Raw genomic sequence first — 17,997 nt, forward strand, 5'->3', positions numbered from 1 at the left:
AATGTCCTTGTTTTTGAAAGAAAAGCTAATTTTTTGTCTATTAAAATAGCATAAAATTGATGAAGCTGCCAGTGAGGCGTCTGTTTCTCAAACTAGACACTCTAATGTACTTGTCCTTTTGCTCAGATGTGCACCGGGGCCTCTCACTCCTCTTTGTATTCTGGTAAGAGCAGAGTTCCTCTGTCCAGTCTCTGTGTTCTTTTGCCCATCTTAATCTTTTCTTTTTATTGGCCAGTCTGAGATATGGCTTTTTCTTTACAACTCTGCCTAGAAGGCCAGCATCCCGGAGTCGCCTCTTCACTGTTGACATTGAGACTGGTGTTTTGCGGGTACTATTTAATGAAGCTGTCAGTTGAGGACTTGTGAGGTGTCTGTTTCTCAAACTAGACACTCTAACGTACTTGTCCTCTTGCTCAGTTGTGCACCGGGGCCTCCCACTCCTCTTTCTATTCTGGTTAGAGCCAGTTTGCGCTGTTCTGTAAAGGGAGTAGTACACAGCGTTGTACGAGATCAGTTTCTTGGCAAGTTCTCGCATTGAATAGCCTTTATTTCTCAGAACAAGAATAGACTGACGAGTTTCAGAAGAAAGTTCTTTGTTTCTGGCCATTTTGACCCTGTAATCGAACCCACAAATGCTGATGCTCCAGATACTCAACTAGTCTAAAGAAGGCCCGTTTTATTGCTTCTTTAATCAAGCAACAGTTTGCAAAAGGGTTTTCTAATGATCAATTAGCCTTTTAAAATGATAAACTTGGATTAGATAACACAAAATGCCATTGGAACACAGGAGTGATGGTTGCTGATAATGGGCCTCTGTACGCCTATGTAGATATTCCATAAAAAATCTGCCGTTTCCTGCTACAATAGTAATTTACAACATTATCAATGTCTACACTGTATTTCTGATTAATTTGATGTTATTTTAATGGACAAAAAATTTGCTTTTCTTTTAAAAACAAGGACATTTCTAAGTGACCCCAAACTTTTGAACGGTAGTGTATACATACAGTATATACAAACCACACACACACAGATCAGACCACGCACATAAGCACATGCACACACAAATGGTTATGATCTGGCCCTGCCGCACCTGTCCACTGAGCCACATCATCTCTTTGATACTCAGTTCTTCCCTCGATGGGAAATTATATGAGACGTGGTAATAAAGATGAGTTAAATCCCAATGTGTCTGTTAAATCGCATTTCAAATCCCTGCCTTCCATTACCAGGTCATAGATTAACACAGTACTAGGTAGAGAGCAGTCTACACAGCATTATTGCAACCTTTTTTAAGTATACGCTAGTATACAAGTATACAATATTGTTTCAAGAAAAAGAACTAGCATAGCATTTGAATGGTAAAGTCTGACTAAGGCCTAAGAGATGACAAACAGACCACCTACCCACAAACCCACCTCACCACAAAGCACCAACTATTCATTCAATGGATACTATTCTACAGAACAACCTGCTGCTAACGATATCTGTTGCCAAGTGTCAGTGTAGTTGTAGCTACACACGGCATGGTAAAGCTAGTGTAGTTGTAGCTACACACGGCATGGTAAAGCTAGTGTAGTTGTAGCTACACACGGCATGGTAAAGCTAGTGTAGTTGTAGCTACACACGGCATGGTAAAGCTAGTGTAGTTGTAGCTACACACGGCATGGTAAAGCTAGTGTAGTTGTAGCTACACACGGCATGGTAAAGCTAGTGTAGTTGTAGCTACACACGGCATGGTAAAGCTAGTGTAGTTGTAGCTACACACGGCATGGTAAAGCTAGTGTAGTTGTAGCTACACACGGCATGGTAAAGCTAGTGTAGTTGTAGCTACACACGGCATGGTAAAGCTAGTGTAGTTGTAGCTACACACGGCATGGTAAAGCTAGTGTAGTTGTAGCTACACACGGCATGGTAAAGCTAGTGTAGTTGTAGCTACACACGGCATGGTAAAGCTAGTGTAGTTGTAGCTACACACGGCATGGTAAAGCTAGTGTAGTTGTAGCTACACACGGCATGGTAAAGCTAGTGTAGTTGTAGCTACACACGGCATGGTAAAGCTAGTGTAGTTGTAGCTACACACGGCATGGTAAAGCTAGTGTAGTTGTAGCTACACAAGACATGGTAAAGCTAGTGTAGTTGTAGCTACACACGGCATGGTAAAGCTAGTGTAGTTGTAGCTACACACGGCATGGTAAAGCTAGTGTAGTTGTAGCTACACAAGACATGGTAAAGATATTGATAGTCAGAATTGGTCAGAATTGGGGGAACATTTCAAGATTTTGAAAAACTACTGCAAAATAGCTGGGAATTCTTACAGAGTTTAAAAACAAAACGTTACGTGTGAACTACAAACACACAAGACAGCAGAAAAGACTAAAGAACAAAGTACTGATGGTAAAGAAACAGAGAGAACCAGTAAAAGAAAGAGAGAAGTTGACATCACGCGTTAGGTAAAGGCAGATCCAGACCATGGTTGAGCAACTGGGTGTAAGAGTCTTGAGAGGGGAGAGCTCAACTCACCGAACCATTTTCACCTTCACTTCTTCTGGGCCAAAAGAGAAGGAGACAGGATAGTGAGGGTACACTTACAGGTACAAATCATGTTTTACTTCCATTATCATCCCTTTCTCTAACTGCCCTCCTCCACACATTAGTTTGCTGTATTTCTTCCTCCATTTATCTCATTCAACATCACATACGCAAAGAACACCATTCTAAACAACCTATCTTCTCTTCCTCTTTTACACCCACGCTCATCTGTTCATCAAACCCTCTTTCCTCCCTTACCCTTTTCTATATATCTCACGTTAGGTAGATAAGTAAACAATCTTACTGTTCTCAGCTCCTTCTGAAAACAAGCGACACTCTTGCTGACAGGCTTGTCTATGTCTTACCCTCCGTCCCTCCCCTCTTTTTTATTTTTCTCTCTGTCGTTCTGTGACACTCTCTCACTCCTTCCTTCCTTTTTGTGTCTCTTTTCACAAAACAGTGAAAGCAAGAGACAGACAGGAACAAAAAAAGCTGACAGGCCGGAATCTCTTACTGATAGAGATACTTCATAAATGTCAACGCAATAAAAAAGCTTAGTATTCATCTTTAAAATTAAACTATAATTCTTTCTCTCTCCTTGCCTCAATCTAATGTGACATCTCTCTCTCTATCCCTTCAGAAGGATCATAGCACCATTAGTGTTTTGCAAACAGACACAGTCCAGTGAGATTACTCTGAATATGTCATACCATACACTGTTCTTCAATGAGATAATGAACAAGAGAGAGAGAGAGAGAGAGAGAGAGAGAGAGAGAGAGAGAGAGAGAGAGAGAGAGAGAGAGAGAGAGAGAGAGAGAGAGAGAGAGAGAGAGAGAGAGAGAGAGGGGTAAGGTAAAGGTAAACTAAGGAGCTGCACATCTGCACACCACCACTATCAGGAATGAAAAACACACTAGTCCCTCCAGTATATACTGGTTAAACTAATCATACATTTTTCTCTGTCCTTCTCATTCTCTCTCTTTCCTTCTAACCCACCTGTCCTCCACTCCTCCCCTCTTGTCTGAGTGTCTGTTATCTTCTTTCAGCTGTGTGTGTGCACGTGTGTGTGTGCACGTGTGTGTGTGTCTAACCTTTTGTGTGCCGTTTGTGTTTGATGCACAAAGGTCATGCTCACATTACACTTCCTTATTTTCAGAGTGCGACCTTCCCCCCGTGTGTCGCTCTCAAACCATTTACAACTGTGAGGTCATGACAACAAACTTACAAACTAACAACAAGCAACACACACACATAACTACAGTCAGGATAGCAACTAGAAAACACTGTTCATGTGAGCAGCAATACAAGACATGTGAGCTACAAGAAGAGGTGGGCTACATGTATACTAAAGGCTTGTCCACAGAAGTCTGTTAGAGCTTGAAACTGAAACTACTCTTCCCACAATGCAACAGCCAGCTGGTGTGGCTACAGAAGCGGCATAGCAACCAAGCAGGGCTGTTTACAGCTTGATGTTACAGTCTGACTGCCTGTTCAAGTTAGTGTTACAAATTTCAATACAACCAACATGCAAAGCAGCAGAGCGTAGGTGGGGCGGCAGGGTAGCCTAGTGGTTAGAGCGTTGGATTAGTAACCGAAAGGTTGCAAGTTCAAATCCCCGAGCTGACAAGGTACAATCTGTCGTTCTGCCCTTGAACAGTCAGTTAACCCACTGTTCCTAGGCCATCATTGAAAATAAGAATTTGTTCTTAACTGACTTGCCTAATTCAATGTATAGAAAATAAAAAAAAGGTGAGAGGTGTGATTTAAAGATCCTGATCTGTAGTGGCTGGGGCTGCATATGTCTGAATGCCTTTTTGTGTGTGGTGTTATATATAATATGCATTATTATCAAATAATACCACATAAAGGTTAAATACATTTGTTTTTTGGACAGAGCCCCACCAATGGGAGAGGAAGTGAGAGACAGAGACAAACCCACTTTTCTGGGGTTTGTGGGGACTGATTAAATCTGAGACGTAGGAGCTGAGAGAGGAACGTCAGAACCCCATTGTGTTTTTCACACTGTAAAATCTACGATCTGAACACTAGAGGTGGAGGCTGATGAACCTGTGAAGTTTGTTACACGGGAAGACAGCTGTGAAATTGTCCATCTTTCTCTCTGCTTTTCAGGCTCTGATGATACATGTACAGAGCTGAGAGCTGATGGTGAGAATGGCTTTCCCTGTTCAGTCATATTGCTGTTGTGTATCATTTCTAACACCCAAAAGTGATGACCACCTTTCACAAAGATTCACACACACTGACTAACACACACATACAAGTGATGACATGCCTTCATCCAGTAACTCATTCAGGGTATGTACACACTCTCACACACACTGACTAACACACACATACAAGTGATGACATGCCTTCATCCAGTAACTCCTTCAGGGTATGTACACACTCTCACACACACTGACTAACACACACATACAAGTGATGACATGCCTTCATCCAGTAACTCCTTCAGGGTATGTACACACTCTCACACACACTGACTAACACACACATACAAGTGATGACATGCCTTCATCCAGTAACTCATTCAGGGTATGTACACACTCTCACACACACTGACTAACACACACATACAAGTGATGACATGCCTTCATCCAGTAACTCCTTCAGGGTATGTACACACTCTCACACACACTGACTAACACACACATACAAGTGATGACATGCCTTCATCCAGTAACTCCTTCAGGGTATGTACACACTCTCACACACACTGACTAACACACACATACAAGTGATGACATGCCTTCATCCAGTAACTCATTCAGGGTATGTACACACTCTCACACACACTGACTAACACACACATACAAGTGATGACATGCCTTCATCCAGTAACTCCTTCAGGGTATGTACACACTCTCACACACACTGACTAACACACACATACAAGTGATGACATGCCTTCATCCAGTAACTCCTTCAGGGTATGTACACACTCTCACACACACTGACTAACACACACATACAAGTGATGACATGCCTTCATCCAGTAACTCCTTCAGGGTATGTACACACTCTCACACACACTGACTAACACACACATACAAGTGATGACATGCCTTCATCCAGTAACTCCTTCAGCGTATGTACACACTCTCACACTGATTAATAGTGATGGGGGAAAACATTGATACATTTACATATTGGGATATTATTTTTGACGATATATCGTATCGTTTTGACAATATTGTAATACTATTTTTGCTATAGTAGGCTGTACTTGCACCAAAACTCCATTATTTTCCCTTCATATCTTGTTTTACATCTTCTTTTTAAATAGGGAACCAATTTGTTTTCAGCACTTTTATTTCCATGACTGATCAATACATGTTTTACCATGGCTCTCTCTTGTCCCTCTACAGCAGACATTTGGTGAGCAATGTTTGGAAAATCGAATCGCAGTAAAATCACAATATCGTATCTCAATACATATAGAATCGTGAGAATCGTAAGTACCGCAATACTAATCATATCGGCACCTAACTATTGTGATAACGTTTTGTACACTCAGTGTATAATGAACTGCATTTTTGTCATGTGTGGGAAAAGTGGCATGTATGTAGAAAAATATCTGGGGGAAAAAGTGTGTAAAACAAGGTTGCTTTTGTCCTCTGAAGGGAGGGGTGTGGGACATAGGAGGTTGGTGGCACCTTCATTGGGGAGGATGGCCCGTGGTAATGGCTGGAGCAGAATAAGTGGAATAGTATCAACAACATCAAACACATGGTTTCCAACACATCCGTTCCAGTCATTATTATGAGCCGTCCTCCCCTCAGCAGCCTGGTGGGGGATGGGTTTGAAATAAATACTAATAAATGACGCCAAAGTAAGAGCCCTGTCTGACAGTAACTATTGTCACAACAAGAATCTTCCAGGGCTATCATTTTGACTTGCAAATCGTATTTCTCTTGCCTGGACATTTAACAGTGAGATTTAAATGTATGTAAATACACTGAGTATACAAAAGCTTTCTGTGACATAGACTGACCAGGTGAATCCAGGTGAAGCTATGATCCCTTATTGATGTCACCTGTTAAATCCACTTGAAGTGTAGATGAAGGGGATGAGACAGGTTAATGAAGGGTTTTTAAGCCTTGAGACAATTGAGACATGGACTGTGTATGTGTGCCATTCAGAGAGTGAATGACAAGACAAAAGATTGAAGTGCCTTTGAACTCGATACGGTAGTAGGTGTCAGGCGCACCGGTTTGTGTCAAGAACTGCAACGCTGTTGGGTTTTTCACGTTCAACAGTTTCCTGTGTGTATCAAAAATGGTCCACCACCCAAAAGAAAATCCATCCAACTTGATACAACTGTGGGAAGTCAACATGGGCCAACATCCCTGTAGAATGCTTTCGACACCTTGTAGAGTTCAAGAGTCCAATTGAGGCTTTTCTTAGGGCAAAAGCAGGTGCAACTCAAAAATAGGAAGGGGTACACAGAATGATCAGCCAATGAGAACATAATTAGTTCTCCCACGTGTGATTTTAAATACAAACATTACAGAAGGCTAGAGTATACGTACACAAGCATGCGAGCGAGCGAGCGAGCACGCACACACATGCACAGACTAACAGACGTTTGTACTGCAGGTGTTAGAACAGTGGTTAACACCAGGAATTGCAGACACACAAACATACAGGTTAGTGAAACAAAACGCCTGCAGCAGTTTGAGTTGGGCTCTCTTCCCCTTTCACACCTGTGAGCTTCACATGCTAACTGTGTTTATAGATAGTACTTACCCACAAGACATTGAATGGACTTTTGCTCAGGTGTTCTAGACAGCAGTCCAGTCTCATAGATCCAGTCTTTACAACAGAACGGAGATGAGCTAGAGGTTAGTGCAGTGTGGTCTGTCCACTGTCCAGTTAACTAGCGTATACTATGCTGTTCCAGCTGCTTCTCTCTATCTACCTCCTCTTTTTCACTCATTTCCTCTCTCTCCCTGTTGTTCCCCCTCTGTTTTCCTTCTTGCTCTCTACAATTCCTGACTGCCCTCACTCTATTCCTCCCTATCTCTCTATCCATCCCTCCCTCCCTCCCTCCCTCTATCCCTCCCTCCCTCCCTCCCTCTCACTCTATTCCTCCCTATCTCTCTATCCATCCCTCCCTCCCTCCCTCTCTCTAACCCTCCCTCCCTCTCTCTATCCCTCCCTCCCTCCCTCTCTATCCCTCCGTCCCTGTCTCTGTCCTGATAAGTTATCAGCAGGCTCTATTACAACGCAGTATTTTGTCCCGCCCTGTAATTTCCCGCAATTTTCTTAATTGCACCTCTCTCTGTCTGGGAAAACAAGTCTGTTCCTGTCTCTCTCTTCTTCTCTCCCTCTAACTGTCTGCCCGACTCCCTCTAACTGTCCATGTGTTCTCCTTCCCTCTCCTGCAAAAGGAAATGAGCTTTTTCACCTTTCCCGGGATATATTTACAGCCACACTCCCTCCTCTTCCTGTACCTGTGTTCTATGGTTTTATTACTTTATAGAAGCAGTTAAATCAGATGATGTCCTTCCACAGACCTTGTAGGTCAAATGATGACACGTACCATTGGTCATTTAAGCAATAAGGCCCGAGGAGGTGTGGTATTTGGCCAATATACCACAGCTAAGGGCTGTTCTTAAGCACTATGAAACGTGTAGTGCCTGGACACAACCCTTAGCCGTGGTATATTGGCCATATACCACAAACCCCCGAGGTGCCTTATTTCTATTATAAACTTATAAACGTAATTAGAGCAGTAGAAATACACGTTTTGTCATACCCGTGGTATACGGTCTGATATACCACGGCTGTCTGCCAATCAGCATTCAGGGCTCGACCCCACCCAGATTATAATACATTGCAATGTGCCCAGGTAATAATGCCCTCACATAATAAAGGGCAAAGAAACAAGCTTCACAAACTGTTACCCTTTTTATTGGAGTTCTCAGAAGAAACTGTAACGATAAAAACAACAAGCTGGTAACCATAATAATATTCCAAAATGTAAAAGAACATAACATTAGACTAAGACATTTAATTAATTTAGAGATTGCCATCATTCTCAATGCAGCCCCGTGTGTCTACACTAGTGGAGCTATTGCATGTCCTTATTTGGGCAAAAAGGGGGCGAGGCCTCCGGGAACATTTGTGACGCAATCGTTCAGGAATGTAGAGCTGCAGGACGGGGCGTGGCTGAGGAGCGGGGAGAGCCAATAACAGGCTAGTGTTATGGACCACCTGAGTGTACAGGTGAAGGGAGCAGTGAAGAGGGGGGAGGGGCAGGAGTGTAACACAGAACCAATATTATTCTACTAAAGCATCCTCATCAGTTAATAGTTATTAACAGTCTCTCTGTGGGAAGTATAGAGCAGTGTGCCCACCTACACACACACAAGCGCACACACACACTCACAAGCGTGCACACACACACACACTGAGAAGAGGTACACACCCAGAAATGGAATTGGCAGAACAGACATAGTTCTAAATTCCACATGATTTCATATTTACCCAATTGAATTGTACATGTTGCATATCGAATTTAATTCTGCACACCCATAGAACGACGAGTCCACATATTATAGAACCTTCACTTGGAGTGGAAAAGTCCATTTGACCCATTCTAATTCTATGGGACAGAGCCAGGTACAAGGCTGTCTATTTTAGAGACAGGCTTGGGGAAAGATACAGCGAAAACAACCTCTGTGTGAAAGTTAGACACATAACAGACAGACACAGAGACAGTGCTGCAGTTCATTAGGTAGATACTGTAGAGAAGCTGTGAGATCCCAGTGGAGAACAGACTGTGTTCCTCCAGGTGTCTTTGGGGGAAGAGGAAGCAGAACATTTGTAGTCTGCTGTGTGTCCAGAGAAGAGGTGTTGGTGGGTAGAGACCTTACTCTACTGTCCAGAGAGTGAGTTTTGGTTTGGGGACAGGAGAGGTGCAGAGCGGGGGTGAGATGAGGGTCACTCTCCGATTGCAAAACACGAGTGGGAGAACGCCTAGGGGAGGACTGGCGGAATTGGTCAGCGTGGCACCTGCATCTGCTGCGTGGTCTGTGATTGGCTTTGCCCTGTGACCTCGGACCCGCGGCTGGCCAATCGGCTGAGGATGTTCCTCTCCGACATCTGCAGCCTCACGGCGACGGGTGGTATACGGGCGATGGTTGCCGGGAGACGGGTGACATCGGCCTTCATGTCGCTCAGAAGCTCCTCAAGCTGTTTGAGAACTGAAGGAGAGAGACAGAGTTACCACCACCAAAGTCCAACTGACCATTTAGGAAACAATGAAAAGAGGGAGAAATAAGAAAAAGAGATGATGGAAGTGGGTAAGAAAAGCAGACACAGAAAAGAGACAATGAGAAAGAAAGAGAGTGAGTCTGTGTGTGTGTAGTCTACCTTTGTGCAGTACTGCGTTGGCAGGCTTGTTCCCTGACATGGACTCCTTGCTGAGGTGTTGGTGGGACTCAGCCAGACACTCCACCTCACTGAAGCGGGTGTTGAGGGCCATGGAGGGGTGGGCCGGGTCCTCAGACATGTTCAGGTAGGCTGCTCTGCGAAGCTGCTCCTCAATCACCAATGCCTGCTCCAACAACTAGAGTCAGATGGGGGGGGGGGGGGGGGGGGGGTACAGAGATGAGAGAGGCAGAGAGAGAGAGGGAAGGGATATGACAGGTGTAGAGAGGAGAGAGGGAAGAGGTAAACAGAGTGATTAACAGAAAGGAAGAGAGTGGGAGAGAGGGAAGAGGTAAACAGAGTGATTAACAGAAAGGGAGAGAGTGGGAGAGAGGGAAGAGGTAAACAGAGTGATTAACAGAAAGGAAGAGAGTGGGAGAGAGGGAAGAGGTAAACAGAGTGATTAACAGAAAGGAAGAGAGTGGGAGAGAGGGAAAAGGTAAACAGAGTGATTAACAGAAAGGAAGAGACAGTGGGAGAGAGGGAAGAGGTAAACAGAGTGATTAACAGAAAGGAAGAGAGTGGGAGAGAGGGAAGAGGTAAACATAGTGATTAACAGAAAGGACGAGAGTGGGAGAGAGGGAAGAGGTAAACAGAGTGATTAACAGAAAGGAAGAGAGTGGGAGAGAGGGAAGAGGTAAACAGAGTGATTAACAGAAAGGAAGAGAGTGGGAGAGAGGGAAGAGGTAAACATAGTGATTAACAGAAAGGAAGAGAGTGGGAGAGAGGGAAGAGGTAAACAGAGTGATTAACAGAAAGGAAGAGAGTGGGAGAGAGGGAAGAGGTAAACAGAGTGATTAACAGAAAGGGAGAGAGTGGGAGAGAGGGAAGAGGTAAACAGAGTGATTAACAGAAAGGAAGAGAGTGGGAGAGAGGGAAGAGGTAAACATAGTGATTAACAGAAAGGACGAGACAGTGGGAGAGAGGGAAGAGGTAAACAGAGTGATTAACAGAAAGGAAGAGACAGTGGGAGAGAGGGAAGAGGTAAACAGAGTGATTAACAGAAAGGAAGAGACAGTGGGAGAGAGGGAAGAGGTAAACAGAGTGATTAACAGAAAGGAAGAGACAGTGGGAGAGAGGGAAGAGGTAAACATAGTGATTAACAGAAAGGAAGAGAGTGGGAGAGAGGTAAACAGAGTGATTAACAGAAAGGAAGAGAGTGGGAGAGAGGGAAGAGGTAAACAGAGTGATTAACAGAAAGGAAGAGAGTGGGAGAGAGGGAAGAGGTAAACATAGTGATTAACAGAAATGAAGAGAGTGGGAGAGAGGGAAGAGGTAAACATAGTGATTAACAGAAATGAAGAGAGTGGGAGAGAGGGAAGAGGTAAACAGAGTGATTAACAGAAAGGAAGAGACAGTGGGAGAGAGGGAAGAGGTAAACAGAGTGATTAACAGAAAGGAAGAGACAGTGGGAGAGAGGGAAGAGGTAAACAGAGTGATTAACAGAAAGGAAGAGAGTGGGAGAGAGGGAAGAGGTAAACATAGTGATTAACAGAAAGGAAGAGAGTGGGAGAGAGGGAAGAGGTAAACAGAGTGATTAACAGAAAGGAAGAGACAGTGGGAGAGAGGGAAGAGGTAAACATAGTGATTAACAGAAAGGAAGAGAGTGGGAGAGAGGGAAGAGGTAAACAGAGTGATTAACAGAAAGGAAGAGACAGTGGGAGAGAGGGAAGAGGTAAACAGAGTGATTAACAGAAAGGAAGAGAGTGGGAGAGAGGGAAGAGGTAAACAGAGTGATTAACAGAAAGGAAGAGAGTGGGAGAGAGGGAAGAGGTAAACATAGTGATTAACAGAAATGAAGAGAGTGGGAGAGAGGGAAGAGGTAAACATAGTGATTAACAGAAAGGAAGAGAGTGGGAGAGAGGGAAGAGGTAAACATAGTGATTAACAGAAAGGAAGAGAGTGGGAGAGAGGGAAGAGGTAAACAGAGTGATTAACAGAAAGGAAGAGAGTGGGAGAGAGGGAAGAGGTAAACAGAGTGATTAACAGAAAGGAAGAGAGTGGGAGAGAGGGAAGAGGTAAACAGAGCGATTAACAGAAATGAAGAGAGTGGGAGAGAGGGAAGAGGTAAACAGAGCGATTAACAGAAAGGAAGAGACAGTGGGAGAGAGGGAAGAGGTAAACATAGCGATTAACAGAAAGGAAGAGAGTGGGAGAGAGGGAAGAGGTAAACATAGTGATTAACAGAAAGGAAGAGAGTGGGAGAGAGGGAAGAGGTAAACAGAGTGATTAACAGAAAGGAAGAGAGTGGGAGAGAGGGAAGAGGTAAACATAGTGATTAACAGAAAGGACGAGACAGTGGGAGAGAGGGAAGAGGTAAACAGAGTGATTAACAGAAAGGAAGAGAGTGGGAGAGAGGGAAGAGGTAAACAGAGTGATTAACAGAAAGGAAGAGAGTGGGAGAGAGGGAAGAGGTAAACAGAGTGATTTACAGAAAGGAAGAGACAGTGGGAGAGAGGGAAGAGGTAAACAGAGTGATTTACAGAAATGAAGAGTGGGAGAGAGGGAAGAGGTAAACAGAGTGATTAACAGAAAGGAAGAGACAGTGGGAGAGAGGGAAGAGGTAAACAGAGTGATTAACAGAAAGGAAGAGAGTGGGAGAGAGGGAAGAGGTAAACAGAGTGATTAACAGAAAGGAAGAGAGTGGGAGAGAGGGAAGAGGTAAACAGAGTGATTAACAGAAAGGAAGAGACAGTGGGAGAGAGGGAAGAGGTAAACAGAGTGATTAACAGAAAGGACGAGACAGTGGGAGAGAGGGAAGAGGTAAACAGAGTGATTTACAGAAATGAAGAGACAGTGGGAGAGAGGGAAGAGGTAAACAGAGTGATTAACAGAAAGGAAGAGACAGTGGGAGAGAGGGAAGAGGTAAACATAGTGATTAACAGAAAGGAAGAGAGTGGGAGAGAGGGAAGAGGTAAACAGAGTGATTAACAGAAAGGAAGAGAGTGGGAGAGAGGGAAGAGGTAAACAGAGTGATTAACAGAAAGGAAGAGAGTGGGAGAGAGGGAAGAGGTAAACAGAGTGATTAACAGAAAGGAAGAGACAGTGGGAGAGAGGGAAGAGGTAAACAGAGTGATTAACAGAAAGGAAGAGAGTGGGAGAGAGGGAAGAGGTAAACATAGTGATTAACAGAAAGGAAGAGAGTGGGAGAGAGGGAAGAGGTAAACAGAGTGATTAACAGAAAGGAAGAGACAGTGGGAGAGAGGGAAAAGGTAAACATAGTGATTAACAGAAAGGAAGAGAGTGGGAGAGAGGGAAGAGGTAAACAGAGTGATTAACAGAAAGGAAGAGAGTGGGAGAGAGGGAAGAGGTAAACAGAGTGATTAACAGAAAGGAAGAGACAGTGGGAGAGAGGGAAGAGGTAAACAGAGTGATTAACAGAAAGGAAGAGAGTGGGAGAGAGGGAAGAGGTAAACAGAGTGATTAACAGAAAGGAAGAGAGTGGGAGAGAGGGAAGAGGTAAACATAGTGATTAACAGAAAGGAAGAGAGTGGGAGAGAGGGAAGAGGTAAACAGAGTGATTAACAGAAAGGAAGAGACAGTGGGAGAGAGGGAAGAGGTAAACAGAGTGATTAACAGAAAGGAAGAGACAGTGGGAGAGAGGGAAGAGGTAAACAGAGTGATTAACAGAAAGGAAGAGAGTGGGAGAGAGGGAAGAGGTAAACATAGTGATTAACAGAAAGGAAGAGAGTGGGAGAGAGGGAAGAGGTAAACATAGTGATTAACAGAAAGGAAGAGAGTGGGAGAGAGGGAAGAGGTAAACAGAGTGATTAACAGAAAGGAAGAGAGTGGGAGAGAGGGAAGAGGTAAACAGAGTGATTAACAGAAAGGAAGAGAGTGGGAGAGAGGGAAGAGGTAAACAGAGTGATTAACAGAAAGGAAGAGAGTGGGGGAGAGGGAAGAGGTAAACAGAGTGATTAACAGAAAGGAAGAGAGTGGGAGAGAGGGAAGAGGTAAACAGAGTGATTAACAGAAATGAAGAGAGTGGGAGAGAGGGAAGAGGTAAACATAGTGATTAACAGAAAGGAAGAGAGTGGGAGAGAGGGAAGAGGTAAACAGAGTGATTAACAGAAAGGAAGAGACAGTGGGAGAGAGGGAAGAGGTAAACAGAGTGATTAACAGAAAGGAAGAGAGTGGGAGAGAGGGAAGAGGTAAACAGAGTGATTAACAGAAAGGAAGAGAGTGGGAGAGAGGGAAGAGGTAAACATAGTGATTAACAGAAAGGAAGAGAGTGGGAGAGAGGGAAGAGGTAAACAGAGTGATTAACAGAAAGGAAGAGAGTGGGAGAGAGGGAAGAGGTAAACAGAGTGATTAACAGAAAGGAAGAGAGTGGGGAAGAGGTAAACAGAGTGATTAACAGAAAGGAAGAGAGTGGGAGAGAGGGAAGAGGTAAACATAGTGATTAACAGAAAGGAAGAGAGTGGGAGAGAGGGAAGAGGTAAACATAGTGATTAACAGAAAGGAAGAGAGTGGGGAAGAGGTAAACAGAGTGATTAACAGAAAGGAAGAGAGTGGGAGAGAGGGAAGAGGTAAACAGAGTGATTAACAGAAAGGAAGAGAGTGGGAGAGAGGGAAGAGGTAAACAGAGTGATTAACAGAAAGGAAGAGAGTGGGAGAGAGGGAAGAGGTAAACAGAGTGATTAACAGAAAGGAAGAGAGTGGGAGAGAGGGAAGAGGTAAACAGAGTGATTAACAGAAAGGAAGAGAGTGGGAGAGAGGGAAGAGGTAAACAGAGTGATTAACAGAAAGGAAGAGAGTGGGAGAGAGGGAAGAGGTAAACATAGTGATTAACAGAAAGGAAGAGAGTGGGAGAGAGGGAAGAGGTAAACATAGTGATTAACAGAAAGGAAGAGAGTGGGAGAGAGGGAAGAGGTAAACATAGTGATTAACAGAAAGGAAGAGACAGTGGGAGAGAGGGAAGAGGTAAACAGAGTGATTAACAGAAAGGAAGAGAGTGGGAGAGAGGGAAGAGGTAAACAGAGTGATTAACAGAAAGGAAGAGAGTGGGAGAGAGGGAAGAGGTAAACAGAGTGATTAACAGAAAGGAAGAGAGTGGGAGAGAGGGAAGAGGTAAACAGAGTGATTAACAGAAAGGAAGAGAGTGGGAGAGAGGGAAGAGGTAAACAGAGTGATTAACAGAAAGGAAGAGAGTGGGAGAGAGGGAAGAGGTAAACAGAGTGATTAACAGAAAGGAAGAGAGTGGGAGAGAGGGAAGAGGTAAACAGAGTGATTAACAGAAAGGAAGAGAGTGGGAGAGAGGGAAGAGGTAAACATAGTGATTAACAGAAAGGAAGAGAGTGGGAGAGAGGGAAGAGGTAAACAGAGTGATTAACAGAAAGGAAGAGAGTGGGAGAGAGGGAAGAGGTAAACAGAGTGATTAACAGAAATGAAGAGAGTGGGAGAGAGGGAAGAGGTAAACAGAGTGATTAACAGAAAGGAAGAGAGTGGGAGAGAGGGAAGAGGTAAACAGAGTGATTAACAGAAAGGAAGAGAGTGGGAGAGAGGGAAGAGGTAAACAGAGTGATTAACAGAAAGGAAGAGAGTGGGAGAGAGGGATGTCTCAACAGAACACAGAGAGTGGTTCAATAGACAGAAGCAGCCAGAAACATCCCGCCAGCCCAGCGCACCTTAAACCTCCTGGCCAGGAACTTGTTCTTGATCTCCAGGAAGTTTCCTCTGCTCATCTCCCCCTTGAAGGGCTCGTTGAGGATAGCATATTTCACATCGCTCTGCACATCCTGCCAGCGAGCGTAACCGTGTCTGAGAGGTGCCACGGTCAAAGGTCATGACATCATAATGATTCACAGTTCTCCCACCAAACCTCTGACATCCTGCTGAGTAGTGGTCTCCAACCCTGGTCCTATAGGTTTTAGTTCCATCCCTGCACTAACATACCTGATCCAACTAATAACCTACTCCTCCACACTTTGATTAGCAGAGTGACGTTGGTACAGAGTGAGGTTGGCACAGAGTGACGTTGGTACAGAGAGACGTTGGTACAGAGTGAGGTTGGTACAGAGTGAGGTTGGCACAGAGTGACGTTGGTACAGAGAGACGTTGGTACAGAGTGAGGTTGGTACAGACTGACGTTGGTACAGAGTGAGGTTGGTACAGAGTGACGTTGGTACAGAGTGACGTTGGTACAGAGCGAGGTTGGTACAGAGTGATGTTGGTACAGATCGATGTTGGTACAGAGCGAGGTTGGTACAGAGCGAGGTTGGCACAGAGTGACGTTGGTACAGAGAGACGTTGGTACAGACTGACGTTGGTACAGACTGACGTTGGTACAGAGTGACGTTGGTACAGAGTGACGTTGGTACAGAGTGACGTTGGTACAGAGTGATGTTGGTACAGAGCGAGGTTGGTACAGAGTGATGTTGGTACAGAGCGAGGTTGGTACAGAGCGATGTTGGTACAGAGCGAGGTTGGTACAGAGTGACGTTGGTACAGAGAGACGTTGGTACAGAGTGACGTTGGTACAGAGTGAAAGGATACTGTATGATGCCAGCCAGCAGCCAGTAGTCATGGCGACGGTGCCAGATCTCAAATGTCTTCTTGGTGACGGTCGCCGCCCTCTCCTCGTTCTGCCACAGAGAGTGGAGCTCTGGAGAGAGAGAGAGAGATGTTAAGAGAGACTGAAAATGAACAAAGGACAGTTTTGCATCCCCCTGCCCCCCAATGGTTACTAGTTAAGGTTAGGGAGTTGGGGAGGGTTAGCTGATCCTAGATCTGTGTGTGTACCTGTGAATCCTCCGTCTGCGATGTTGAACATGAACCTCTGCTTGGTAGCCTTCTTCTTCTCCTCACTCACATTCACCGCTGCTGCTGCCACTCCTTCTTTAGTGTTCTCTCCATTCTGCAGCTTGCCAGACTCCTCGGTCTTCAAACCATCTTTCTCCTCTTTTTGCTCTGAAGGGAGGAAGAATACTGGGTTAGCACCATGTTTGTTTGTGTGTGTGTGTGTGCATAAATGTGTGTATGGAACGGAAGAACCTACCTTTCTTGTCCTGTGCAGGAGAACTGGTGTCCATCTTCTCCTCTTTGCTCTCCTCCACTATAACAGAGAGAACACAGGTCAGGGGTCACAACCACAGGAGACATGACCTTAATACAGTATCTGTGTCACCCTGACTGTCCCGACTGACCTTTAGGCTTGGCCTCCTCTGACATTGCTGTGGCCTCTGACCCTTCACCTTTGACCTCAGTGGGGGAATCCTTCACCTCGTCTACCATCTCCTTTTGGGTTTCCTTGGTTTCCTTCTCTTCAGTCTCTTTATTCTCCTTCTCTTCTGTGTCTTTGTCCTTTTCTTTGTCGTTCTTTGTGGTGGAGGACTCTCCCTCTGCCTCTTTCCTTTCAGAGCGTTTTTCCATCTCGTCTGGGATTTCAATAATCTGTGAGGAGGAAAAAGGGGTGAAGATTCAGGTAGTGTTGGGATGACATCACAATCTGAGCGGAGGGTGCAGTATAATGTAATAAAGAATGTTCACCTCTGGGTCTTCTGTCTTGCTGTGCACCCTGCCGTCCTTTTCTACCTCTCCCTCCTTCTTTACCTCCGTCTCCTTGCCAGTGTCTTCAGACTTAGTGAGGTCCTCTGTTAGCGACAGAGAGAGCGTGAGAGAATGATTGAGTATATTTCCATTTTACTGTGTTTGTACCTGGGGTGGGGATGTTGGGCTGTCTGTGTGTGTGTGTGTGTGTGTGTGTGTGTGTGTGTGTGTGTGTGTGTGTGTGTGTGTGTGTGTGTGTGTGTGTGTGTGTGTGTGTGTGTGTGTGTGTGTGTACCTGGGGCGGGGGTGTTGGGCTGTGTGTCAGCGGGGGTTCCAGTAGAAGGTGTTTTGACGTCCTCTCCAGCAGCGATGGCTGCCAGCCTCCTGTTCTCCTCCAGCTCCATCATCCAGGGCATGGACCACTGGCCGTTCACATGCTCAAACTCCTGCACCTGGACATCAATACAATCAATACATACATCAATTAAATGAAAACAAAACAACAAATGATCAATTGATAAC

At 44.7% G+C, this 17,997-nt stretch overlaps 2 protein-coding genes across 8 annotated transcripts in view; both read right to left on the reverse strand.

Annotated features, from left to right (window-relative positions):
* Positions 1–7,483, reverse strand: part of LOC120048714 (tyrosine-protein phosphatase non-receptor type 6-like) — a 33,174-nt gene extending 25,691 nt beyond the window's left edge. The window contains exons 1-2 of one of the 5 annotated variants that reach the window (XM_038994882.1): positions 3,529–3,558; positions 2,524–2,545 (exon numbers count right to left, since the gene is read on the reverse strand). In XM_038994882.1, coding sequence (XP_038850810.1) covers positions 2,524–2,531 — 8 coding nt within the window. In that variant the 5' untranslated portion in view covers positions 2,532–2,545; positions 3,529–3,558. Of the gene's footprint in view, positions 1–2,523; positions 2,549–2,836; positions 2,920–3,528; positions 3,559–7,299 lie in introns of those variants that run through there. The other 4 variants (XM_038994880.1, XM_038994881.1, XM_038994883.1 and 1 more) reach the window with 4 other exon arrangements.
* Positions 7,484–8,444: 961 nt separating this feature from the next.
* LOC120048713 (chromodomain-helicase-DNA-binding protein 4-like) overlaps positions 8,445–17,997 on the reverse strand; it is a 38,061-nt gene continuing 28,508 nt past the window's right edge. For all 3 annotated transcript variants that reach the window (XM_038994878.1, XM_038994877.1, XM_038994876.1), the window contains exons 33-41: positions 17,771–17,927; positions 17,476–17,579; positions 17,133–17,379; positions 16,985–17,041; positions 16,729–16,896; positions 16,483–16,591; positions 15,615–15,747; positions 9,931–10,126; positions 8,445–9,761 (exon numbers count right to left, since the gene is read on the reverse strand). In XM_038994878.1, coding sequence (XP_038850806.1) covers positions 9,559–9,761; positions 9,931–10,126; positions 15,615–15,747; positions 16,483–16,591; positions 16,729–16,896; positions 16,985–17,041; positions 17,133–17,379; positions 17,476–17,579; positions 17,771–17,927 — 1,374 coding nt within the window. In that variant the 3' untranslated portion in view covers positions 8,445–9,558. The remainder of the gene's footprint in view (positions 9,762–9,930; positions 10,127–15,614; positions 15,748–16,482; positions 16,592–16,728; positions 16,897–16,984; positions 17,042–17,132; positions 17,380–17,475; positions 17,580–17,770; positions 17,928–17,997) is intronic.

Source organism: Salvelinus namaycush, chromosome 5, assembly GCF_016432855.1.
Source record: "Salvelinus namaycush isolate Seneca chromosome 5, SaNama_1.0, whole genome shotgun sequence".
Taxonomy (NCBI): Eukaryota; Metazoa; Chordata; class Actinopteri; order Salmoniformes; family Salmonidae; genus Salvelinus; species Salvelinus namaycush.